Below are 25,733 nucleotides of genomic sequence, written 5' to 3' on the forward strand. Positions count from 1 at the left end.
TTACCTCATTTCTATCAGCATGTTAAATGTGCAACCAGAGGGGGGGAAAAAAACTCTAGACCACCTTTACTCCACACACAGAGACACGTACAAAGCTCTCCCTCGCCCTCCATTTGGCAAATCTGACCATAATTATATCCTCCTGATTCCTGCTTACAAGCAAAAACTAAAGCAGGAAGCACTAGTGACTCGGTCAATAAGAAAGTGGTCAGATGAAGCAGATACTAAGCTACAGGAATCTTTTGCTAGCACAGACTGAAATATGTTCCGGGATTCTTCCGAAGACATTGAGGAGTACACCACATCAGTCACTGGCTTCATCAATAAGTGCATCGATGTTGTTGTACGTTTATACCCCAACCGGAAGCCATGGATTACAGGCAACATCCYCACTGAGCTAAAGGGTAGAGCTGCCACYTTCAAGGAGTGGGACTCTAACCCGGAAGCTTATAAGAAATCCCGCTATGCCCTCCGACGAACCATCAAACAGGCAAAGTGTCAGTACAGGACTAAGATTGAATCGTACTAATCCGACGCTSGTCGAATGTGGCAGGGTTTGCAAACTATTACAGACTACAAAATGAAGCACAGCCACGAGCTGCCCAGTTTCAAGAACCTACCAGACGAGCTATGCTCGCTTCGAGGCAAGTAACACTGAAACATGCATGAGAGCACCAGCTGTTCCGGATGATCACACTCTCCGTAGCCGATGTGAGTAAGCTATCATGATCCAAACACTATCATGATCCAAACTGACAAACTATCATGATCCAAACACACTAAGACAGTCATGAAGAGGGCACAACAAAGCCTATTTCCCCCTCAGGAGACTGAAAAGATTTTGCATGGATTCTCAGATCCTCAAAAGGTTCTACAGCTGCACCATTGAGAGCATCCTGACTGGTTGCATCACCGCCTGGTATGGCAATTGCTCGGGCTCTGACCGCAAGGCACTATAGAGGGCAAATGCGTAGAGCCCAGCACATCACTGGGGCCAAGCTTCCTGCCATCCAGAACCTCTATATCAGGCAGTGTCAGAGGAAGGGCCTAAAAATTGTCTGACTCCAGCCACTCTAGTCATAGACTGTTCTCTCTGCTACAGCACGGCAAGCGGTACCGGAGCGCCAAGTCGAGGTCCAAAAGGCTTCTTAACAGCTTCTACCCCCAAGCCATAAGACTCCTGAACCGCTAATCAAAGGGCTACCAAAGACCCCCCTTTTACGCTGCTGCTACTCTGTTTATAATCTATGTCTAGTCACTTTAACTTCCTACATGMACATAGTACCTCAATTACCGCGACTAACCGGTGCCCTCGCACATTGACTCTCTACCGGTAACCCCTGTATATAGCCTTGCTTGTTATTTTAGGGCTGCCGTTTAATTATTAATTATTTTTAATACATTTTTTACTTACCACTTAATTTAAAAAATCTTAACTTCTTAAAGCATTGTTGATTAAGGGCTTGTAAGTAAGCATTTCACTGTAAGGTGAATGTGKCAAAATTAGATTTGATGTGTTGATACTGTGCTGTGTTGTCTTAGGTCTCTCTTTATGTAGTGTTWTGGCTCTCTTGTCGTGATGTGTTTTGTCCTATATTTTTTTCCCCACAGGAGGACTTTTGCCTTCTGGTAGGCCGTCATTGTAAACAAGAATTTGTTCTTACCGGACTTGCGTAGTTAAATAAATACAATTGATGAAGTCGGTGACTAGGTGGTATACTCCTCAATGCCATTGGATGAATCCCAGAACATATCCCAGTCTGTGCTAGCAAAACAGTCCTGTAGCGTAGCATCCGTGTCATCTGACCACTTCTGTATTGAGCGAGTCACTGGTACGTCCRGCTTTAGTTTTTGCTTGTAAACAGGAATCAGGAGGATATAATTATGGTCAGATTTGGAAAATGGATGGCGAGGGAGAGCTTTGTATGTATCTGTGTGTGGACTACTGGTGGTCTAGAGTTMTATTTTTCCCTCTGGTTGCACCTGACATGCTGGTAGAAGTTAGYTGAAACSGATTTAAGTTTGCCTGCATTTATGTCCTCGGCCACCAGGAGCGCCGCTTCTGGAYGAGCGTTTGCTMATGGCCTTATACAGCTCGTAGAGTGCGGTCTTAGTGCCAGCATCGGTTTGTGGTGGTAAATAGACAGCTACAAATAATATAGATGAGAACTCTTGGTAGATAGCATGGTCTACATCTTATCATGAGGTATTCTACCTCCGGCGAGCAATACCTAGAGACTTTAATATTAGACATCACACWCCGTTTTAATTTTAAATAAGACATGGCCCAATGGTGCAAAATCCAAGTAATTTTTTATTCTACACAAACAGGAAACCAACRAATTTGGATACTTAGTTTGAAACTAAATCTTGAGGAATTAACAAATCTTGCTGATTTAAAGAGACTTTTTCTTCTTCCTTTCAGACAATTTTTTGTTGATTTAACCATTCGAATATGCTCTTAAAAGTAAACAATGATTTTCTATAATGGAAAATATCATTGTTTTTGCTGACTATCTTCACTTTACATTCATTCATGGAGAGGATTTTCTACACAGCTCACCACTGAGGTAAATGGAAAGTTGTTTACAAATACTTTGAAAAAAAAACAAAAAATAAGAAAGTGTGACAACACAACAAAAAGATAACGATAGTTTTAAAAGTCGTTAATTGTAGCCACTTGTGTACAAAGCTATGTACCCAGAAAACACCAAAGGAAGGCAACAACTAATGGAAGGGGGATATTTTAATCTGAAGTTTGTCATGATTTAAAAATGTTGCTGCTTGCAAGATAACTCTTTGCATAAGAGCGTATTGTATCGTTCACGGCTTCAGACACACTACTAGAGTCCTCCACTATATAGACTAAGGTCATTTCACTGCAGGGTAGAATCAATAAAACCCTATTAAATGCCATAAATAAATGAAATTGTTACTTTTACCATTTCCTATTATTTCAGTGTATGATAAATACAGTTTCATTGGGTTGATACCAGACTACTTATTGTATCTAAACACTGGAGGCAGAGATCTAAGTCCACACCAGACGAATCATCAATCTTGGAACGTGAACCATTGGTGATACTCCGGTGCTTGTTGCCCGTGACTAAAGCTGATATGGAGAATCATAAAGTGTTCCCTCGGCTGTTTCTCCTAGAGGGACCGTTTTGGTCCATGGTAGAAACTTTTCACTAAAGGGTTCTTAAACAGTTCTTCATTGGGTGAAAGGGTTCTACTACACAGGGACAGGCAAAGAACCCTTTTAGAACCCTTTTTTCTAAGAGTGTATAATGACATTTCGTGTAAGGCCTTTGGGTGAGTCTTGATCCAGTACGTGTACTTCTCTTCAGCTTTCAAGGTCTACTTGTACATGGCATTGAAGGCTCGACCAATGATGAGCCTGCGCACCTCACTGGTGCCTGCTCCGATCTCGTACAGCTTGGCGTCCCTCAGGAAACGGCCCATGGGGTAATCATTAATGTAGCCGTTGCCACCTGCAGGTGGAGAAACGCAACAATGACTTGTCATAAATCAAATGAAAAACAAGCCCTCCGATCCCTCCACCTCCCCAGAGAGATTATAGTTAGGATGAACACAACTGTAAAACAGTTGCACATGCAGTGTTAACATTAGCTACAAAGATCAACATGTTTCTATAAAAGTGCATGGCTGGCTTGGTTCTTACCCAGGCACTGAATTCCATCCAGAGCAACTTGAGTGGCATTCTCAGCACAATAAAGAATGACCCCAGCACAGTCCTGCAATAACACCAAGTTAATATTGTGCCATCCAATATTGTTTTTCTATCATATTACATTATAAAATGTAACATTACATTTGTCATCAACACTTTCATCCAATACATTTGCTGTTACATTACCTCTATGAATTTCACATTAATAATCGAGAATGCTCACCTTGGAACTGAAGTGTCCCTTGTCACAGGCTCGTGCCACGTTATACAAATACTGTCTACATGCACCCAGGCGTGTGTACATGTCGGCCATCTTTGCTTGCATTAACTGGTAGGAAGGGAAAAAACATCAATTCCAGGAAAGGCAAAATAAAGTTGTTATACCTGAAAGCATTATTAATTCTCACATCAAATGTAGTCATTTCAAAACCTTAAAAGGAGGTGGTATATGCAAGAGAAATAGGTGGAGATTTGTTGTAAGTGGAATATGATTGGTCCCGTGTGGCTCAGTTGGTAGAGCATGGCGCTTGCAACGCCAGGGTTGTGGGTTCATTCCCCACGGGGGGACCAGGATGAATATGTATGAACTTTCCAATTTGTAAGTCGCTCTGGATAAGAGCGTCTGCTAAATGACTTAAATGTAAATGTAAATGTAATGATTGACACAAGTGCCCTTTCTTATTTGAACGCCTGAGAATGGTTTGGTTGATTTCCCACCTGGAAGTGTCCAATCTTCTGTCCGAAAGCTTCTCTAACGTGCAGGTAGGGAACGGAAAAGTCCATCACAGATTGCATAATGCTGAAAGAGGGGAGCATTTTCTTCATTGCAGAACAAACTCAGCAAAAAAAAAAGAAACATCCTCTCACTGTCAACTGCGTTTATTTTCAGCAAACTTAAAATGTATAAATATTTGTATGAACATAAGATTCAACAACAGACATAAACTAAACAAGTTCCACAGACATGTGACTAACAGAATAGTCATGGAATAATGTGTCCCTGAACAAAGGGGGGGTCAAAATCAAAAGTAACAGTCAGTATCTGGTGTGGCCACCAGCTGCATTAAGTACTGCAGTGCATCTCCTCCTCGTGGACTGCACCAGATTTGCACGTTCTTGCTGTGAGATGCTACCCCACTCTTCCACCAAGGCACCTGCAAGTTCCGGACATTTCTGGGGGGGGAATGGCCCTAGCCATCACCCTCCGATCCAACAGGTCCCAGACGTGCTCAATGGGATTGAGATCCGGGCTCTTCGCTGGCCATGACAGAAAGCTAACATTCCTGTCTTGCAGGAAATCATGCACAGAATGAGCATGGCTGGTGGCATTATCATGCTGGAGGGTCATGTCAGGATGAGCCTGCAGGAAGGGTACCACATGAGGGAGGATGTCTTCCATGTAACGCAAAGCGCTGAGATTGCCTGCAATGACAACAAGCTCAGTCCGATGATGCTGTGACACACCGCCCCAGACCATGACGAACCCTCCACCTCGATCCCGCTCCAGAGAACAGGCCTCGGTGTGACGCTCATTCCTTCGACACTAAACGCGAATCCGATTATCACCCCCGGTGAGACAAAACATAAAAATGCCTCCTTGCAGTGGCATGAGTGCAGTGCATGCCTAAGGCACGTTCACGCAGATGAGCAGGGACCCTGGGCATCTTTCTTTTGGTGTTTTTCAGAGTCAGTTGAAAGGCCTCTTTAGTGTCCTAAGTTTTCATAACTGTGACCTTAATTGCCTACCATCTGTAAGCTGTTAGTGTCTTAATGACCGTTCCACAGGCGCATGTTCATTAATTGTTTATGGTTCATTGAACAAGCATGGTAAACAGTGTTTAAACCCTTTACAATGAAGATCTGTGAAGTTGTTTAGATTTTTACGAATTACCTTTGAAAGACAGGGTTCTGAAAAAGGACATTTCTTTTTTTGCTGTGTTTAGATAGACGTAGACAGAATAGGCTCATGTGCATGTGTTATAAACCCAGAATATGTATATTTACCCGATAGGTCCTGCTGCAAGCACAAGTCTCTCCAGGTCAAGTCCACTCATCATCACATAGACTCCCTTGTTGAGAGGACCCAAGACATTCTCCTCTGTAATCAAAAGACAACGTTGCAATTGAAAACGTAATTCATAATGATAAAAAATATTTCTGAACACACTCACACAGATGTGCATACATGCTCAGGCACATGCGCGCATGCACACACCTGGAATCTTGCAGTCCTCAAAGATAAGTTCACAAGTGTTGGATCCCCTCATTCCCAGTTTATCCAGCTTCTGTGCTGTGCTAAACCCTGGCATTCCCTGTAGGAATAAAAGTTGGGCACACATTTACCAATATGTCCAGACTAGGGTTGCAAAATTCTAGTATCTTTCACAAAACTCCCAGGTTTTCCAGAAATCCAGAATCCTCCAAAACACGATTACTGGGAAACCTGGGAAATGTTGGGAAAGTCCATGTAGAGGCCGAGACAGAAGCGTTTCCATTATTGATCATAATAAAAGAAAGTGTAAAAGGGCCCAGACCCATAACTGATTAAGTATAAACGGGTCCAGAGCAACGGACCCTCTAAAACTGCATGCGGTCGTGCAGAACAAATATCAACCCATGGAGAGAAGCCAGAGATTGAACTTCACTCAACTTTTTAGAGCAGTGATCACCAACCGGTCAATCGTCCAAGGCATTCCTAGTCGATAGCCAAACATTTCTGTAAAACCCAACGATAAAGCCTTGTGTTCCTATTTTGTTTTATTCGTCTCGGGCTATTGTCAGTAGGTGCAGCCGATTCAGCTACCCTGTGCAATGGGTAGGCAAACTTACCATTTGGAACCATTTCATGTGTCTGAAGGTACCCGGGCCCGGAGAGCAAATCAAGTGCACTATAGGCTTACCGCTGGCCAATCGGATGGCTCATATTACTGTGTCTCCAGTAATTTAGCAGGCATAAAAGAAAGCAAAGTTGATACTGTGAGATTTAAAAACCATGACTAGAGAGACTGTATTCAACACTTATAAGCCATAAAATGCTTGTTCTTCCTATTTACACTCAACGCTACAACAAGCACTGCAGCAGTAATAAATTAGTAGGAAAGTGTATCTATAGGCGTTGTTATTATTAGCGGCTTTGGTCTTTTAATAATCAAGGAATATTTAACTTTCTCTGTTCATAGGAGTAACATGAATTTGTAGGCAGAAATAATGTGGTGAGACTTGAGTTTCGCCATCAGCTGAAAGACCGTGTCCCCATTTTGGTCAGTGTCAGCGGCGGAAAAGGAGAGCGGAGGGATGTTGAGGCAGACCTTCAGTCTGCCGCCCTCTCCCTCAGGCCAGTGAAATAAAAAAATAAAAACTATGCATTGGCAGGGCAATTCAAGCAAAGCCAATATGCGGTATTCATGTATTGGGCCTATAGCCTACTGCACAAACCTCATTGCTACAGTACTGTTTTTAATTTGTTAATGTTGCATAGGCTTATGTTTAAGTCATAAAAATATAATCTGAGCAGTAGATCTCAGCTTGCATTTTGACTCAAAGTGATCTTGACTCAGAAAGGGTTGGTGACCACTGTTCTACAGTTTCCCAGTAAACATTCAACGTTTCCCTTTACTGTGGCAATTATGATCGAATCAACGTAATATTAGCCACTTTCAATGCAACATACCGAAACAAAACAAACTACACAACAGATTTTGTTGTAGGCAGAACGCATCGGAGTAGGATTCTATTGCATTGACACACAGGACGTACTCTACACAGACCGGTGCGGCATAACCAATCAGACCTGCAATAGGCCTATATCCAAACAGACCATATATGGTCATATCTGTTCCATTTACTTTGAACTGGACTGTGTTTACAGCATGAGCAGTTGTGAGTAGATGCGCTTGGTTTGAGATCAAAGCGAGAGCTGCATGTAGCCACGTGTGCACATTTTGTTCATATCCTTTGCTAGTTAGTGAGTTATTAGCCCAGTTATAGATCATTTGTAGACAGCAATAGGGGAGTGATTGCTTCCTACAAGAGCACAAAATATGTACATTCCTAGACATATTTGAAAAACGAGTCAGGTAAAGAGATTGTCTTAAAGGGGCAGTGTTGTATTTTGAGACAAGCTTGAATAAGCTAAGTAGCCAATAGGCAGAGGGAACATTAATTTGTCTGTTTCTCTGTAAATGGTATAATGCATTTTATTTTGTAAAGTGGTTTGCCTAAACAACATTTCCAGTCACCTCCTTGTCTGAAGGACAAGTGGATAAACAGGTTAATGCCAAGCCCTGCATGTTTAAAAAAAAAAAAATCTCATGGAATGTAGGCCTACATTGAACACCAAACATTGGCTGCTACTGTAGGCTGAATGATAGAACAGCTATTTCCATGTTAAAATGTTATAGGATGCATTTTCTCCATTGTTTTTGATGGTAGGCCACTCTGGTAGGTCCACCTTATGATCAAATAGACACAGTAGCCTACTTGACCACTTAAAACTAACTTAAAGCCAGTACAGATTCAGAGTTCACAGTAAACCTGTAACTTAAAGTGGGTACATATTCAGAGTTCACAGTAAACACGCGCTGGAAGTTACACAGACTTTTCAAAACGTTTAAGTTTGCACTCAGCAGACCTGCAATTTGCTTAAAGCCGAACAAAAAAAACTAGAGGGAATATAGGCCCAGGCCCATAACTGGTGAAGTGTAAATAGGCCCAGGCCCATAACTGGTAAAGTGTAAATAGGCCCAGACCCATAACTGGTAAAGTGTAAATAGGCCCAGACCCATAACTGGTAAAGTGTAAATAGGCCCAACCCATACTGGTAAAGTGTAAATACTAGGCCCAGACCCATAACTGGTAAAGTGTAAATAGGCCAGACCATAACTGGTAAGTGTAAATAGCCCGACCCATAACTGGTAAAGTGTAATAGGCCCAGACCCATAACTGGGTAAAGTGTAAATAGGCCAGACCCATAACTGTTAAAGTGTAAATAGGCCCAGACCCATAACTGGTAAAGTGTAAATAGGCCAGACCCATACTGGAAAGTGTAAATAGGTCCCAGACCCATAACTGGTAAAGTGTAAATAGGCCCAGACCCATAACTGGTAAAGTGTAAATAGGCCCAGATCCATAACTGGTAAAGTGTAAATAGGCCCAGATCCATAACTGGTGAAGTGTAAATAGGCCCAGATCCATAACTGGTGAAGTGTAAATAGGCCCAGACCCATAACTGGTGAAGTGTAAATAGGCCCAGACCCATAACTGGTAAAGTGTAAATAGGACCAGACCCATAACTGGTCAAGTGTAAATAGACCCAGACCCATAACTGGTGAAGCTGTTGTAAGTGGAATATGGAAGGCGTTTGGTTTCATTGCCTATGATAAATACTTGCCTTCTCCACAATGAAAGCTGTGATACCCTTTTGGTGAGCCTTCGGGTCTGTCTTAGCGTACACAATGAGAACGTCGGCATCTGGCCCGTTGGTGATCCAGAACTTTCCACCGTTAAGAATGTAGTGGTCACCTTCAGCAAAATAAAAACCCAGAGAGGAGATGGACAGCATTATGAGCAAAGATGCCATTTAAGAGGTAAGGAACTGGCTCAGTGAACTTGTGCTACTACGGAAAGGGGCTATAAGGAGAGTATTCCAGAGGGCTCACCTTCTTTCTTGGCCTTCAGTTTCATGGACACCACATCGGATCCGGCGTTGGGCTCACTCATTGCCAAGGCACCCACGTGCTCTCCTGTCATGAGCTGGGGAAATTATATTAGAAAGATAAGACATACAGTGCATTCAAAAAGTATTCAGACCTTGACTTTTTCCACATTGTTACGTTACAGCCTTATTCGAAAATTGATTAAAAATATTGTTTTTACACAATACCCCATAATGACAACGAACAGGTTTTTTGAAATGTATTCAAAATAAAAATATACCATATTTACATAAGCATTCAGACCCTTTGCTATGAGACTCAAAATTGAGCTCAGGAACATCCTGTTTCCATTGATCATCCTTGAGACGTTTCTACAACTTGGAATCCACTAGTGGTAAATTTAATTGATTGGACATGATTTGGAAAGACACACACCTGTCTATATAAGGTCCCACAGTTGACAGTGCATGTCAGAGCAAAAACCAAGCCATGAGGTCGAAGTCATTGTCTGTAGAGGTCCGAGACAATATTGTGTCGAGGCACAGATCTAAGGAAGGGTACCAAAAAAAGGTCTGCAGCATTGAAGATCCCCAAGAACACAGTGGCCTCCATCATTCTTAAATGGAGGACGTTTGGAACCACCAAGACTCTTCCTAGAGCTGGCCGCCTGGCCAAACTGAGCGATCGGGGGAGAAGGGAGGTGACCAAGAACCCAATGGTCACTCTGACAGAGCGCCAGAGTTCGTCTGTGGCGATGGGAGAACCTTCCAGAAGAACAACCATCTCTGCAGCACTCCACCGTTGAGGACTTTATGGTAAAATGGCCAAATGGAAGCCACTCCTCAGTAAAAGGCACATGACAGCCCGCTCAGAGTTTGCCAAAAGGCACCTAAAGAACTCTTAGACCATGAGAAACGAGATTCTCTGGTCTGATGAAACCAAGATTGAACTCTTTGGCCTGAATGCCAAGCATCAAGTCTGGAGGAAACCTGGCACCATCCTTACGGTGAAGGATGGTGGTGGCAGCGCCATGTTGTGGGGATGTTTTTCAGCGGCAGGGAGTGGGAGACTAGTCAGGATCGAGGGAAAGATGAACGGAGCAAAATATAGAGAGATCCTTGATGAACACCTGCTCTAGAGCGCTCAGGACCTCAGACTGTGGCAAAAGGACAACAGCCCTACGCACAAAGCCAAGACAACCCAGGACTGGCTTCGGGTCAAGTCTGAATTTCCTTGAGTGGCCCAGCCTGAGCCCGGACTTGAACCCGATTGAACATCTTTGGAGAGACCTGAAAATAGCTGTGCAGCGACGCTCCCCATCTAACCTGACAGCACTTGAGAGGATCTGCAGAGAAGAATTGGAGAAACTCCCAAAATACAGGTGTGCCAAACTTGTAGCGTCATACCCAAGTAGACTCAAGGCTGTAATTGCTGCCAAAGTGCTTCAACAAAGTACTGAGTAAAGGGTCTGAATACTTATGTAAAATGTGATAGTTCCTTTTTTTTTTGCTTTGTCATTATGGGGTATTGTGTGTAGTGTGTAATTGTGCATTGAGGGGGAAAAAACTATTTAATCCATTTTAGAATAAGGTTGTAATGTAGAAGAAGTGACGGGATCTGAATAGTTTCCGAATGCACTGTAACATGGCTATTTCAATTTGAAACTGCCTGTATAGAGTAGACACAAACATGCTCTCCTGTCATGAGCTGGGAAAAGACAACGGTATACATTTCATATCAAAGAAATAAAAAGAACACCTGGCTATTGCACTTTGAGGCTGCCTGTATACTTCAGGGTGCAATTAAGCATGTATGGGACTACAAATATCATCCACACCTTGGCCATGTACTTGTCCTTCTGCTTCGTGTTGCCATGGCGCACCATCTGATTGACACAGAGGTTCGAATGGGCCCCGTAGCTGAGGGCGACAGCTGCCGACACTCGCGACATTTCCTCCATCACAATCACATGATCTAGGTAACCCAATCCTGAACCGCCATAATCCACTTAGAGAGGGGGGGGGTGAGAAGTTAACATAGTGATGATGCTACTTCTAGATCAGATCACCATCACGGCCATTGGTGAAACTACTGGTAAACCATTTTACACCGGGATAAATAGCATAGTGATACATCAACCGAAATCAATATCCATCTCTTACATGGGGCAGTGATACCCAGGAGTCCCATATCACCCATGTCTTTCCAAAAGTCCTGCATGAAAAAAACAAGAGGTTACCAGGTGTAAACCAGGGCTCTTACAAAGTTCATAGTTTTAGTCACTAAATACACACTCAATGTAGACCTACATGAAGAACATTAAGAGTTACCTCTATTGTAATACAATGTCCAGTATTTTTATGATTTAGGTCATGGATCCTAATGATGTCTTGTTATTCATTTGAGGTGGATTACTACTGTTTGTAGTGCAGTCCACAGTAAGATATTACAATTATTCAAGAAGAATACCACACACACCATCCTATTATGGTAAGGTTGTCCTAGCTTGCTAGCTCTTCTTAGAATTGTACATGTCATCATCTCACCCGCATCCCAACAAATTCATTGCTCTTGTCAATCTCATCGGCAATGGGTGCCAGCTTCTCGGCTAGGAACCTCCGGATTGTCTGTCGGAGCTGGACAAAATAGGGAATGACAGCAAAAATATCAAGAAAAAATGTATCAACATGAATTTCAAACGGAATATTTTCTCATGTATACTGTTAGAGTACTGTTAAAAAAAACCAAATGTATCAATACAATAACTACTAGATAGCATCAACATATTTTGATATTGTTATTCCCTTTCAGAGGGAAGTAGCGTCACATGCAGGCACGAACTTTCACCCAATCAAAAACTGCACAAGAAACCCACCCCTCGTCCACACCAACTTTAGCAGTCCGCACGTAACATTTGTGTGGGATCATACCAGTAGCTACCAGAGGTCTGAAAGCATTGTTTGCCCCGTGCATAAATTTGCTCTGAACCGACTAGTAGAGAGCTACAGCTGGTAGCCTAACTGAGCTGAACAACGAGCGTCTCTATGTCGAGACGACATAGGTAGTTAGTACAACCAAAGCCATCTAAATAAGACTCTCGCCACAACAGTTAACGTTATGTCATAACAGTAGCAGTCCGTCATTTTGGCCTCTAACACTAGCTACGCGTCCTTGACACCTTTTTGTTTAGTTCCTTCATAAAAACCCACAATACAGACTTTCAACTGAGCTTGTTGACTGTATAATGTCAGCTGTCTTTGGCCGTTAACTTTCAACTAACGTTAGCTAGCTAACTGAAGTAGCTATCTAACGTTACTTGTATCTGCTCCTCAGTAAGCCCGTTGACGACATCATCCACTGGAAGACCGGCAGCGCATCCTCGTCTTGAAATCTCAGTGATTCTTGCACCCAGGCGGAATGCACTCCTGACTGCAAACATTGTTAAATTGCGGTGCGAGACTGTATGCTCCGAAACAGTCAAGATCAGCGCAAGGTCGGATAATTACACAATTACGGAGAACGGGAATTGTGTCCGACCTGCTACAACAATCCACAAACCAGGGATGCATTCATTACGTCTTGCAACGGAAACAGGTTAAGAACCAAACGGAACAAAACGGGGCGGGACCTACCTGAATTTGTCCTATAGAAACTCTCGTTTTCTGTTGCGAAACGTTTTCCGTTTGGCGTAAACGGTTTCTGTTGCAAAATACAAAATTGTTTTGCAACAATTGTTTTTAATTAATACACCCCATGTTTGGAAGGGAATTCCCTCTACTATGCGCGAAGGTTTTCTGTCAGCTGTTAATGGAATAACGGGTGCATTAGCGCCACCCTGTGTCCTGGAGCACATCATATGACATTATGGGCTACTTGCATCAGAGACTATACAGATTATTGCAACACAAATGCTTCGAAGATAAAAGTGAGCAAATGTAAAAAATAAAATAAAAATATATCAATTGTCATTTGATTTTCAAAAGGTAACATCTCAAAGGGTAAATGATAAAACTGTGACAAAAAGTTATTTAATTTTTTATTACACAGTCCAGTTTCTTATCAGTACAAAGAAAAAGTGAGATTAAAGCATGTCTCTGGAGGCACCAGGACCGGGACTATCTCTCATCATGGTAGCATAGACTGATCTGTACACGCTCAGGACGTCCATTGCAGAGGGGCGAAGATGAGGGTCTCTTCTCTTACACTCCCCGTTGATCTGAAAGAGGTGGAAGTGGACCACGTCACCTCCCGCTACCCTCCCCATCAGGAAACTTGTAACATCTGGAATCTTCCAAATATCTGTTTTTTCATCGTACCCCGGCATAAGCTCATCGGCAAATGGCTGGCCGTCACCGTGGGGCCACAGCTGCTCTGGGGCCACAAATTCCCCTGTGAGCTCCCGGTGGCCACATCTCACTAGCGAGCCCGCAGGGGCCCCGACCTCTGGCAGGGCATCCAGGTCATTGACCACCAGGTGGAAGTCGCTGGTCAGCAGGAACTGTGACAGGGTTTTCACCAGGTCGTTCGAGTCACACATGACTCTGGTCCCGGCGGGGCTGGTGTGGAGGTAATGGAGAATGGAGACGTAGTCCAGTGCCAGCCGCAGGCGGGTCTGCCAGGTATCCCGTACGCGGTGCCTCTCCTGGGCCAGCACGGCAACCAGGTTGAGCAGAGAGCCCAGCGGATGGTACTCTGTGACCAGGGTGTGGTCTTCTGAGCACAGGCCTACCAGCACCACCACGTGGGGCCCTTGGAGGGCCTGGAGCATGGAGAGCCCATGGAGGAAGTCCTCCTGGTATTCCGGGGAGGAGAGCTTGGACAGGGCTACTTTGTGACCCTTCCACTCAGACAGGAAAACCTATGGGAGGGGGAGGAGGACATTGAATAAACACTAAATTACGTCAGACGAAATTGGGCATAGGTTTCAATGTTCTCTGTTGTTGTGTGGCTAACCTGCTTAACAGCTCCCTGGCCGATCATCTTCAACTTGCGCACCTCTGTGCGTACTTGTGGACACTCCAGCCAGGGCGAACAGTTCCTCATGTTGGCCATCCTAAAGTGACGGGGCGGACACGCGCCATGAGGAGTCAGGTGGGGGTCGCCGTCGCCACTCTGCTGCAGTGAGTCCAGGTAGAAGTAGATCACCACATTGCCCAATAGCAGAGCACCAAGGCACAACAGCACCACTGGAACACTGCGCGAGGTAGTGCTGTTGCTTCTGCCCATGTTGCTGTCCTGAGCCTGCTCACAAAGGAAGAGAAGTAACGTAGGCAACTTTTAGAAACCCACAGACCTAAAATTGGCTTAGCTACTGTAGCTATGACATTCAGTCATAAATTGCAAGCAGTCTCCCTCCCTGGCATTTAGGAGTTACAGCAACCTAGCTCTGCAGTGGGCCATGATCTAGAATCCACAATGAAAACAGAAACGAACCTTGATACTTCAAGCACCCTCTGTCTTTGCATAGCTAGCTAACTATATATGAAACCGACGTCAACGTGCGCTGTTAACAGCCACTTTCAGACTGCCCAATACTGGCCTCGAACCAGTGGTTTTCTGCACCGCAACACACGTGACCTCCCTCCTGGACAACGTACCAACCTGCACCTCTTGATTGGCTCCATGCGCAACAATTCAAACTAGCTGTGGAGTGAGTTTACGGCACGTTTTGACCTCCATTCCACATACATACATACATAAATCATATTGCACACACAAAGCATGCCCTATTCACAGTCTATGGCGTTTGTCAGATCAGATGAACGTGTTCACAACACAACAAGCAGTTGCTAGCCAACTCAACACTCGGCTAAGCAGCTGCATGCTAGCTAACCCTTGATCACGACTCTCAGCTCCAGTGATTGGACGAAAGTGTCTTCTGTAAGGGGGAGATTGGTCAAGAGCATCGACACTCGGTTTGAAGATTAACACGCATCGCTTGCAGTACGGTTTTGTACCTTGATCTTTCATATCAAGAATGGGTGTTACTACACAGACAACATCTACATTTTTACAACGCGTGTTCCAGCCTCTGGTCTACATGCATGTGTATTTTGCGTTTGTGAAATTATTTGTATGTGATATGAACATACCAGTAGAGGGATTTATGTTTCGAGAACGGTAGCTACCGCAATTGAGATTCGATTCTCGTTTAGATGGAGTATTTGGCTGTTTTTGGCCTCCAGAGCCAATTCGCCTTTAAACATAGTAAAGCCGTAACGTTAGGTTCCTTTAGTCCATTAATATTGTGCTACATGCTAGCTAACTTTAGAAACCGAGTGGGAACTACAGGTTAGCAGCTAGTAACTAACTTACCCCTTACTTTACATGATGAGAGAAGACGCTCTGACCTCGTTTCTTATCTATTTAGGACTTGTTCTTTATCAACAGTATATTGTTGTCATTCATTTCTCCAACGTTGAACAATTACATCCGGGTAAAACTTCTACTTGAAGTTCAACTTCATAATAAAAGTCCCCTCGCAGCAAATCAAATCACATTTTGTCACATGCGCCGAATACAAAAGATATACACTTTTACCGTGAAATGCTTACTTACGAGCCTTTCCCCAACATTGCAGAGTAACACAATTGGCTAATAAAAGTAGAAAAATAGTAACGGAATATAACAATAAGGCTATATATATTTTTATTTATTTATTTAACCTTTCATTAACTAGGCAAGTCAGTTAAGAACAAATTCTTATTTACAATGCCGGCTATACACAGAGTACCAGTACCAAGTCCAGTGAGTGTTCGCTGTGCATTGTCAGCGTAAGAGGGTCAGAGCAAAAAAGAGTCAATGCAAATAGTCAGGTAGCCTTGCAGTTAGAGCGTTGGGTCAGTAACCGAAAGGTCGCTGGTTCAAATACCTGGGCCGACAAGGTGAAAAACATGTCGATGTGCCCTTGAGCAAGGCACTTAACCCTCATTTGCTCTATGGGTGCTGTACTACTATGGCTGATGCTGTAAAACAAGACATTTCACTTTACCTATCCGGTCTATGTGACAATAAAAAAAAGCATATTTTTTTTGTCCGGGTAGCTATTTGATGAACTGTTCAGCAGTCTTATGGCTTGGGGGTAGAAGCTGTTCAGGAGCCTTTTGGTCCCAGACTTGATGCTCTGGTATCGCTTGCCGTGCGGTAGCAGAGTGAACAGTCTATGGCTGGGGTCTTTGAAAGAATTTCGGGCCTTCCTCTTACACCTACTGGTATGGAGGTCGTGGATGGCAGGGAGCTGGGCCCCAGTGATGTACTGGGCTGACCCACTCCACTACAGCCCCTTCGATGTGAATGGGGGCATGCTCGCCCCTCCGTTTCCTGTAGTCCACGATCAGCTCCTTTGTCTTGCTGTCGTTGAGAGAGAGATTGTTCTACTGGCACCACACTGCCAGGTCTCTGACCTCCTCCCTGTAGGCAGTCTCATTGTTGTCGGTGATTAGGCCTTGATTTTATTTTTTTTATTTTTTATTTCACCAGTTGAGAACAAGTTCTCATTTACAACTGCGACCTGGCCAAGATAAAGCAAAGCAGTGCGACAAAAACAACAACACAGAGTTACACATAAACAAATATACAAACGTACAGTCAATAACACATCACTTGATGATGGTTTGGAGTCATGCGTGGCCACGCAGTCGTGGGTGGACAGGGAGACGGGGGGACTAAATACACACATTTAAAAAACAATAAATAAATACAAAAAGTATAATCTCACAGTGTCAGTATACATCTCCCTCCCACCCACTTCCCACCCACCCACAGAAATCTACATTCATTCTCACAGAGGGATCCACAAGCAAAACACTAAGGCCAAAAAATCTAACCAAAACAAACTGACATTCACAAACAAAACAACACAAAACAAAACGCCCACTATACAGCACTTTGGTCAACATACGGTTTCCAAATGCTGTCAAAAATGTCTGCTTTATGTTTGATTTGATAATATATAGTCTAATAGGATGTAGTTAGATAGTTCAGTCCTCAAGTTTGTTATTGAGATTGGATTTGAGACTTACAGATTGATGGCTATACATCGTTTTGCAGCTATTAGACCTAGATTACAATACTTTTTCTGATGTTGATCACCAATATTTCAATTTCCCAACAGACATAATCGTGGAAATTGATGGATATACATTCCTAGACACAATGAAATAATAGCACATAGTGTATCTAAAAATGGTGTCCACAAATGCTTTTTGCATCTCCAACAGAGATATGACATTTCTGGGTGCATTACATGCTTTCTGGCAGGAGTGTAGTAAGTCCTATGAATTATCCTAATAGAGATCATAAAAGCTTTGAAACATGGCCAACTAAAGGTAACCTAGACTAATATACAGGCTAATTACAGTGAATTGGATGAAGCTAGCTCTCCAGTAACCCCCCCCTCTCTCTCTCTCTCTCTCTCTCTCTCTCTCTCTCTCTCTCTCTCTCTCTCTCTCTCTCTTCTTATACACATCTAGATGTGTATAAGAGACAGTTCACACTCTCTCTCTCTCTCAGCTTTGTTTGACAGTACATTATGTCACCACTATAGGCCATATCAAGATGCATTGTGACAGCACTAATATCAATCGTAGATATGTGTCGAATGGTGCATTGCCATCATCTGTTGTGACTAATACATACTGTATGTTAAATAAGTTAAAGGTTAAATATATTTTTTAATGTGTTTCCAACGCAGGTTTAGAGATAAACCTCCCTCTCGCTCTCTCTCTCTCTCTCTCTCATATAAGGTCATCCAATTCTGGTGTTATATTTAACATGTAACTTCTAAACTGCTCTGTGTTCATATTTATTTTTATAAAACTGGATGTGTTGCACTTTAGGTTGAGTATAGTGAGCAGAGCACAGCAGTTAAAACGTTTCAGAAATGTGGGTGTGGGTTTAATAACTTCAACACTGAGTAATGGCACTCAATCTGCTTGATTTGGATTATAGGCACATGTGTGAATTCTACGCCTTTGGATCTCAAGCCTAAACCTCCTGCACCCTGCTCATTATTGAAGGTGGATTACTGCCATCTGCTGGGTCAAAATACTGCTGCTTCGTTACATTACCACTCTTACGTTTATACTGTTAATCACAACCAGTCATATTTAGTATCCATCAAAGCAACATTCGCAATGCAAATTAAGGGCATTTAATTCATTTGCAAATTTCCTCAGTATTTGAAGGGTGTCATTTCCAGTACTACTGCATTGCCAACACTGATCGGGGTGGCTGGTAGCCTAGTGGTTAGAGCGTTGGGACAGTAACCAAACGGTTGCTGGATTGCAATCCCCGAGTTGAAAAGGTAAAAATCTGTCGTTCTGCCCCTGAACAAGGCAGTTGACCCACTGTTCCCCGGTAGGCCATCATTGTAAAATAAGAATTTGTTCTTAACTGCCTTGCCTAGTTAAATAAATAATAATTGGCTGGTGAGTGTTGAGTCAATATCTTCTCTTTATCTATCTGCAGATCCAGAGACGCCAGGCAGTAGGTCCTCTGTTATCCTGGTCCAAATGAATTGTGGTTGAAAATTCCCATGAAATTCTGATTCATAATCTAGCTTTATTGTGGCCATGGAACCTTTGGGCCAGCATAGTGCCCAACAAAATTCGAATGACAAACACCATACGAGAGCTTTTAAACACAAGCTCTACTTTCAGCATTGTACACTTTTGTAATTACTATATCATATGCGGAGCAGCCACAACATTTTTGGTACTGAAGTTGAAAACAGGTCTAAAAATACAACTGAGATTTACTACTAAAAAATACAATTTATATCACATTGGTACACGTTGTTGAAATTAGGACAGGGATTGGTGTGTTTTACTCTGAGCCAAAACCAACTGGAAAATGGCCTTTATGCTTCTGGTTACCCTGTGAAATGTCTAATTCCATAGAAGTGTCATCTAGCAATGTTCAGTAAAATAACAAATACTTGAAGCCAATGTAAACATTTAATTAAACCAATTTAATCAAAGAGCAGCTGAACAAGAGTTAGCAAAGTTTAGGATGAGGGGGATGAAGTCGTCGATGTTGTCTGGCAGCCTGGGATTGGTGACAACAGCAAAACAACTTCCCCCAAAGATGATGGATATACTGACAAGATGCATGTCTCTCCTTTCTTTTGATTTGTGATTACATCTCTTTATTGTAATCCTTTTTTGAATATTCCATGAGGGTTGTTGACGTCAACTGCCTGTATTCAATGGGGAGAGATGCTATGCTACTAGCCTCATAACATGAATATGCATAGCCATCCCAAGACAACTCCGATATGAAGTGTTTTTTCTCATAGTTGCCAGGATGTCACGTCTCCTACTTATATCAGTAAACTCTTAAGCATTAAGCATCCTTTTATTCGATAAGATAAAACCCACGTAGCAAATAAGGCATTAGTTTCTTTGTAGTAGATGGAGCTTTCACCTGATGTTTCCTCGTCCTCTCTGCTTCCCCTGATGTTTCCCCATCCTCTCTGCTTCCCCCGAAGTGTCCTCTTCCTCTCTGCTTCCCCCCGCAGTGTCCTCTTCCTCTCTGCTTCCCCCGAAGTGTCCTCTTCCTCTCTGCTTCCCCTGAAGTGTCCTCTTCCTCTCTGCTTTCCCGAAGTGTCCTCTTCCTCTCTGCTTCCCCCGAAGTGTCCTCTTCCTCTCTGCTTCCCCTGAAGTGTCCTCTTCCTCTCTGCTTCCCCTGAAGTGTCCTGTTCCTCTCTGCTTCCCCTGAAGTGTCCTCTTCCTCTCTGCTTCCCCCGAAGTGTCCTCTTCCTCTCTGCTTCCCCCTGAAGTGTCCTCTTCCTCTCTGCTTTCCCTGATGTTATCCTGGAGAGAAAGAGAGAGCATGCGGCAGTGGAGGGATCATTCAAATTACGTGAAAGGGACGCAGTATTCTAACACACAGGTACAGTTGAAGTCGGAAGTTTACATAGACCTTAGCCAAATACATTTAAACTCAGTTTTTCACAATTCCTGACATTTAATCCTAGTAAAAATCCCTGTTTTAGGTCAGTTAGAATCACCACTTTATTTTAAGAATGTGAAATGTCAGAATAATAGTAGAGAGAATTATTTATTTCAGCTGTTATTTCTTTCACCACATTCCCAGTGGGTCAGAAGTTTACATACACTCAATTAGTATTTGGTAGCATTGCCTTTAAATTGTTTAACTTGGGTCAAACGTTTCGTGTAGCCTTCCACAAGCTTCCCACAATAAATTTGGTGAATTTTAGCCCATTTCTCCTGACAGAGCTGGTGTAACTGAGTCAGGTTTGTAAGGCCTCCTTGCTCGCCTACACTTTTTCAGTTCTGCCCACATATTTTCAATGGGATTGAGTTCAGGGCTTTGTGATGGCCACTCCAATACCTTAACTTTGTTGTCCTTAAGCCATTTTGCCACAACTTGTAAGTATGCTTGGGGTCATTGTCGATTTGGAAGACCCATTTGCGACCAAGCTTTAACTTCCTGACTGATGACTTGAGATGTTGCTTCAATATATCCACATAATTTCCCCTTCTCATGATGCCATTCTATTTTGTGAAGTGCACCAGTCCCTCCTGCAGCAAAGCACCCCCACAACATGATGCTGCCACCCCCATGCTTCACGGTTGGGATGGTGTTCTTCAGCTTGCAAGCCGCTCCCTTTTTCCTCCAAACATAACGATGGTCATTATGGCCAAACAGTTCTATTTTTTGTTTCATCAAACCAGAGGACATTTCTCCAAAAAGTACGATCTTTATCCCCATGTGCAGTTGCAAACCGTAGTCTGCTCGTTTTTATGGCGTTTATTTGAGCAGTAGCTTCTTCCTTGCTGAGAGGCCTTTCAGGTTATGTCGATCTAGGACTCGTTTTATTGTAGATATAGATACTTTTATACCTGTTTCCTCCAGCATCTTCACAAGGTCCTTTGCTGTTGTTCTGGGATTGATTTGCACTTTTCACGCCAAGGTACTTTCATCTCTAGGAGACAGAACACGTCTCCTTCCTGAGCGGTATGACGGCTGCGTGTTTATTCTTGCGTTCTATTGTTTGTACAGATGAACGTGGTACCTTCAGGCACTTGGAAATTGCTCCCAAGGATGAACCAGACTTGTGGAGGTCTACAATTTAATTTCTGAGGTCTTGGCTGATTTCTTTTGATTTTCCCATGATGTCAAGCAAAGAGGGACTGAGTTTGAAGGTAGGCCTTGAAATACCTCCACAGGTACACCTCCAATTGACTCAATTAGCCTATCAGAAGCTTCTAAAGCCATGACATAATTTTCTGGAATTTTCCAAGCTGTTTAAAGGCACAGTCAACTTAGTGTATGTAAACTTCTGACCCACTGGAATTGTGATACAGTGAGTTATAAGTGAAATAATCTGTCTGTAAACAATTGTTGGAAAAATAACTTGTGTCATGCACAAAGTAGATGTCCTAACCGACTTGCCAAAACTATAGTTTGTTAACCTTACATTTGTGGAGTGGTTGAAAAAGGAGTTTTAATGACTCCAACTTAAGTGCATGTAAACTTCCGACTTCAACTGTAACAAGTATATAGGCTGATGTGGACACCAATTCAGAGGCAAAATATGTTTTTATTTGTTTATTTTATTTTACTAGGCAAGTCAGTTAAGAACAAATTCTTATTTACAGTGACGGCCTACACCAGCCACACCCGGACGACGCTGGGCCAATTGTTCGGCGCCCTATGGGACTCCTAATCACGGCCGGTTGTGATACAGCCTGGATTCGCACTAGAGTGTCTGTAGTGATGCCTCTAGCACTAAGATGCAGTTCCTTAGACCGCTGCGCCACTCGGGAGCCCCATATGTGAAAGTGTCTAGGAGTCATCTACAGGTGATACTACGCAACATGAGAAAGAGACACACCTTGAGAGCATCATGTCAAACCGGAATAGTAGAGAAGTGTCTTCCCTTGAAAGACAAGGAAGGAGAGGAGGGTCTTAGCTGAGGTCCAAGCATTCTGATATGTTCTGTCCAGTTGTCCCTCAAACAGGCCTGCAGGGCCATCAACCCACCGACATACGATCTGAGTGAGGGAACTGTGAGTATGGCAGAGAGAGAGAGATCAATAATCACTGTTGAGCATTCCATTTAAAAATGGTGTAATACTGTTCTAGAGTCATATTGTATGGTACAGCAGGGTTAGACAGATATGCAAACTTAGCCATAGGGCCAGGCTTTATAGTAGAGCGTGTGCTTAATATTAGCAGCTGAGAGATAAATAGTAGCAGCTGGGATCCTCCTCTTTTGAGCAGCAACCATCAAAACTCTGCTTTCATACTGGATTGCATATAGAAATGGCTGGGCTTATAAAAAACCTTATTTCACACTGTTATGGGAAAAATCAGCCAGAAAAGGGAAGAACTGTTAAGAGATGTAGTTCTTTAATACGAGCTGCAGCAACGGAGACCCACTCCAGACACAGCTAGAGTAGGACTCAATAAACCTTTGTTCACACACCATAGTTATAAGGACTGTCCTATTTTTTTATTTTATGAAAAAAATGTACCTTTATTTAACTAGGCAGGTCAGGAAAGAACAAATTATTATTTTCAATGACGGCCTAGGAACTGCCTTGTTCTCTATATCTTTTGCAGAAACTGTTTGTGTTCCCACAGCACCTGCTCTCAGTCAAATGCACAATATTCTGGGCGTTCTGCCAATTGCCTGATTCTGTCACAAACCCTCCCTACATCCTGTTCTCATGGTTCCTCTGATACAAGTTATGCAAAGCTGGTTACCCTCAAGTTACCAAACACTGGCATTTTACTATTCAGCTACAGTTCCTCCATTTTTCACATAAATAATTAACATAGCATGAATATATTATTTAACATAAGCATATATGCATAAATATAGGATTCAACATAAGCATATAGTAAATATTCTTCAACAACACCCATGCATCCACCACTATTTGAGGAGCATGCAGCCACTTGCTGAACGACAGATGATATTCCTCCCAAACTCTGTGTGCAATGGGCTCGCCAACCCTGTTCCTGCAGCTACCCAGTACTTAATTTGCGAAACCAAATTAAATCTGTTCGGGAACATCGATAGTAACATGTTTTCACAACCCAACATATTTAATTAAACTGTTGACAGCCCATCTCTTTATGCGCTCAAGAAAGGCATGAAAGAGAGAGAGGAGAAGATGGAAAGGCATGGTGGTGAGATATTCTGTAGCTAAAGATTTTAGTAGATGGAGCTATACACCATCAAAGCTGCAATATGAAACTTTTTGGGTGACCGACCAAATTCACATAGAAATGCGTGTTATAGACTTGTCATTCTCATTAAAAGCAAGTCTAATAAGCGGTAGATCTGTTCTATGTGCAGTATTTCTATGCATCCCATTAAGTTTTGTTTTTGCCTCTTTTACTTTCGGTTTTGTACACCAGCTTCAAACAGCTGAAAATACAATATTTTTGGTAATTGAAAATATATTTCACAGCGGTTTAGATGGTACAATGTTTCTCTACACTACACCATGCTTGTTTCCTCACATATACTAAAATTAGGCAAATAATTAGAATTTTAGCAACCAGGAAATGGCGGAGCGATTTCTGCATAGTGCATCTTCAACATAATAGTACATAACTCTGTTAGCAGTTTATGTTACTCTTCGATAACACAGACCCCAAAGCAAATCAGGGGGAGAAATATAGGTTTATTCTAAGAGGACTCTTAAGGATCAGCCCCTTTTTTTTAATTTTCGACTGAAATGACATACCCAAATCTAACTGCCTGTAGCTCAGGCCCTGAAGCAAGGATATGCATTTTCTTGGTACCATTTGAAAGGAAACACTTTGAAGTTTGTGTAAATGTCAAAGGAATGTAGGAGAATATAAAACATTGGATCTGGTAAAAGATAATACAAAGAAAAAAACAACCGTTTTTTTTGTACCATAATCTTTGAAATGCAAGAGAACGGCCATCATGTATTATTCCAGCCCAGGTGCAATTTAGATATTGGCCACTAGATGGAAGCAGTGTATGTGCAAATTGTTAGTCTGATCCAATAAACCATTGCATTTCTGTTCAAAATGTTTTATCAAATGTGCCTAATTTGTTCATTAATAACTTTTCATGTTCAAAACTGTGCACTCTCCTCACACAATAGCATGGTATTATTTCACTGTAATAGCTACTGTAAATTGGAAAGTGCAGTTAGATTAACAAGAATATCAGATATGTCTATGTGCTGGGAAATGTTCTTGTTACTTACAACCTCATGCTAATCGCATTAGCCTACTTTAGCTCAACCTTCCCACAGGGGACCCACCAGTCCTGAAGAAGTTAATTTTAAACAGCCATCACTAACATAGAGAGGCTGCTGCCAACATACAGACTCAAATCTCTGGCCACTTAAATAAATTGACTCAATTAAGGTATCACTAGTCACTTTAAATAACGCCACTTTAATAATGTTTACATATCCTACATTACTCATCTCATATGTATATACTATATTCAAAACCATCTACTGCATCTTGTCTAAGCCGCACGCCATCGCTCAGCCATAAAGTTGAAGTCAGAAGTTTGCATACACATTGAGCATTGAGATTGAGACTAACCTCATATAAATATCTTGGAATTTTAATTAATGACGGCCTCTCTTTTAAATTGCATATTCAACAATTTACAAAAAGATTGAAGCTGAAATTGGGATTTTATTTTAGGAATAAGGCCTGTTTTTCTTTTGAAGCCAGAAGGAGGCTAGTATCAGCTACATTTATGCCTTTACTAGACTATGGGGATATTTTATATATGAAAGCTTCCGCTAAGTGTTTGAGATCAATTGACACCCTTTACCATGGCACTTTGAGATTTATTTTAAACTGCAAAACCCTTACGCACCACTGCACTTTGTATACCAGGGTTGGCTGGCCTTCTCTAGTCCCTTCCAAATCGACAATGACACCCAAGCATACTTACAAGTTGTGGCAAAATGGCTTAAGGACACAAAGTCAAGGTATTGGAGTCGGCCCCATCACAAAGCCCTGACCAGTCAATCCTATATGAAAATTTTGTGGGCAGAACGGAAAAGCGTGGCAACAGGCGTGTAGCGCGTACAAGAGGCCTTCAAACCTGACTCAGTTACAACTTAAGCTCTGTCAGGAGAGAACTGGGCTAAATCACCCAACTTAATTTGTGGGGAAGACTTGTCGGAAGGCATTCCAAAACTCTTTGATCCAAGTTAAAGCAATTGTAAAGCAATGCTACCAAATACTAAATTGAGTGTCATGTAAACTTCTGACCCACTGAAATGTGATGAAAGAAATACAAAAACTGAATAAATCCTTCTCTCTAACTATTATTCTGACATGTTACGAACTTCTAAATTAATAAGTTGGTGATCCTAAACGGAATCTCTCCTCTTTTTTGG

At 42.4% G+C, this 25,733-nt stretch overlaps 2 protein-coding genes and 1 long non-coding RNA gene across 7 annotated transcripts in view; all 3 read right to left on the reverse strand.

Moving 5' to 3' along the window:
• Positions 1 to 2,728: 2,728 nt before the first annotated feature.
• ivd (isovaleryl-CoA dehydrogenase) lies at positions 2,729 to 12,912 on the reverse strand. Its single transcript, XM_023994947.2, has 12 exons — positions 12,665 to 12,912; positions 11,895 to 11,984; positions 11,511 to 11,562; positions 11,186 to 11,355; positions 9,352 to 9,445; positions 9,084 to 9,214; positions 5,910 to 6,006; positions 5,699 to 5,792; positions 4,412 to 4,493; positions 3,918 to 4,022; positions 3,686 to 3,758; positions 2,729 to 3,494 (listed from the first exon to the last, which is right to left on the reverse strand). Exons 1-12 carry the CDS (start codon positions 12,785 to 12,787, stop codon positions 3,361 to 3,363), a joined length of 1,245 nt encoding a protein of 414 aa, XP_023850715.1. The 5' UTR covers positions 12,788 to 12,912; the 3' UTR covers positions 2,729 to 3,360.
• A 459-nt stretch (positions 12,913 to 13,371) lies between these two features.
• Positions 13,372 to 15,777, reverse strand: pomk (protein O-mannose kinase). 5 transcript variants are annotated; one of them, XM_023994950.2, is made up of 3 exons: positions 15,671 to 15,777; positions 14,302 to 14,589; positions 13,372 to 14,206 (listed from the first exon to the last, which is right to left on the reverse strand). In XM_023994950.2, the coding sequence occupies exons 2-3, from the start codon at positions 14,572 to 14,574 to the stop codon at positions 13,430 to 13,432; spliced, it is 1,050 nt and encodes a 349-aa protein (XP_023850718.1). In that variant the 5' UTR covers positions 14,575 to 14,589; positions 15,671 to 15,777; the 3' UTR covers positions 13,372 to 13,429. The 5 variants fall into 5 exon arrangements, with proteins under 5 accessions (XP_023850718.1, XP_023850717.1, XP_070301368.1 ...); XM_023994949.2 differs by having other exon boundaries at positions 15,664 to 15,777; XM_070445267.1 differs by having other exon boundaries at positions 15,441 to 15,677.
• Positions 15,778 to 19,297: 3,520 nt separating this feature from the next.
• LOC111968369 (uncharacterized) overlaps positions 19,298 to 25,733 on the reverse strand; it is an 8,775-nt gene continuing 2,339 nt past the window's right edge. Inside the window, exons 2-3 of the long non-coding RNA XR_002877881.2 lie at positions 22,211 to 22,383; positions 19,298 to 20,162 (exon numbers count right to left, since the gene is read on the reverse strand). This is a non-coding gene — a long non-coding RNA (uncharacterized lncRNA). The remainder of the gene's footprint in view (positions 20,163 to 22,210; positions 22,384 to 25,733) is intronic.

Source organism: Salvelinus sp. IW2-2015, linkage group LG9 (assembly GCF_002910315.2).
Source record: "Salvelinus sp. IW2-2015 linkage group LG9, ASM291031v2, whole genome shotgun sequence".
Taxonomy (NCBI): Eukaryota; Metazoa; Chordata; class Actinopteri; order Salmoniformes; family Salmonidae; genus Salvelinus; species Salvelinus sp. IW2-2015.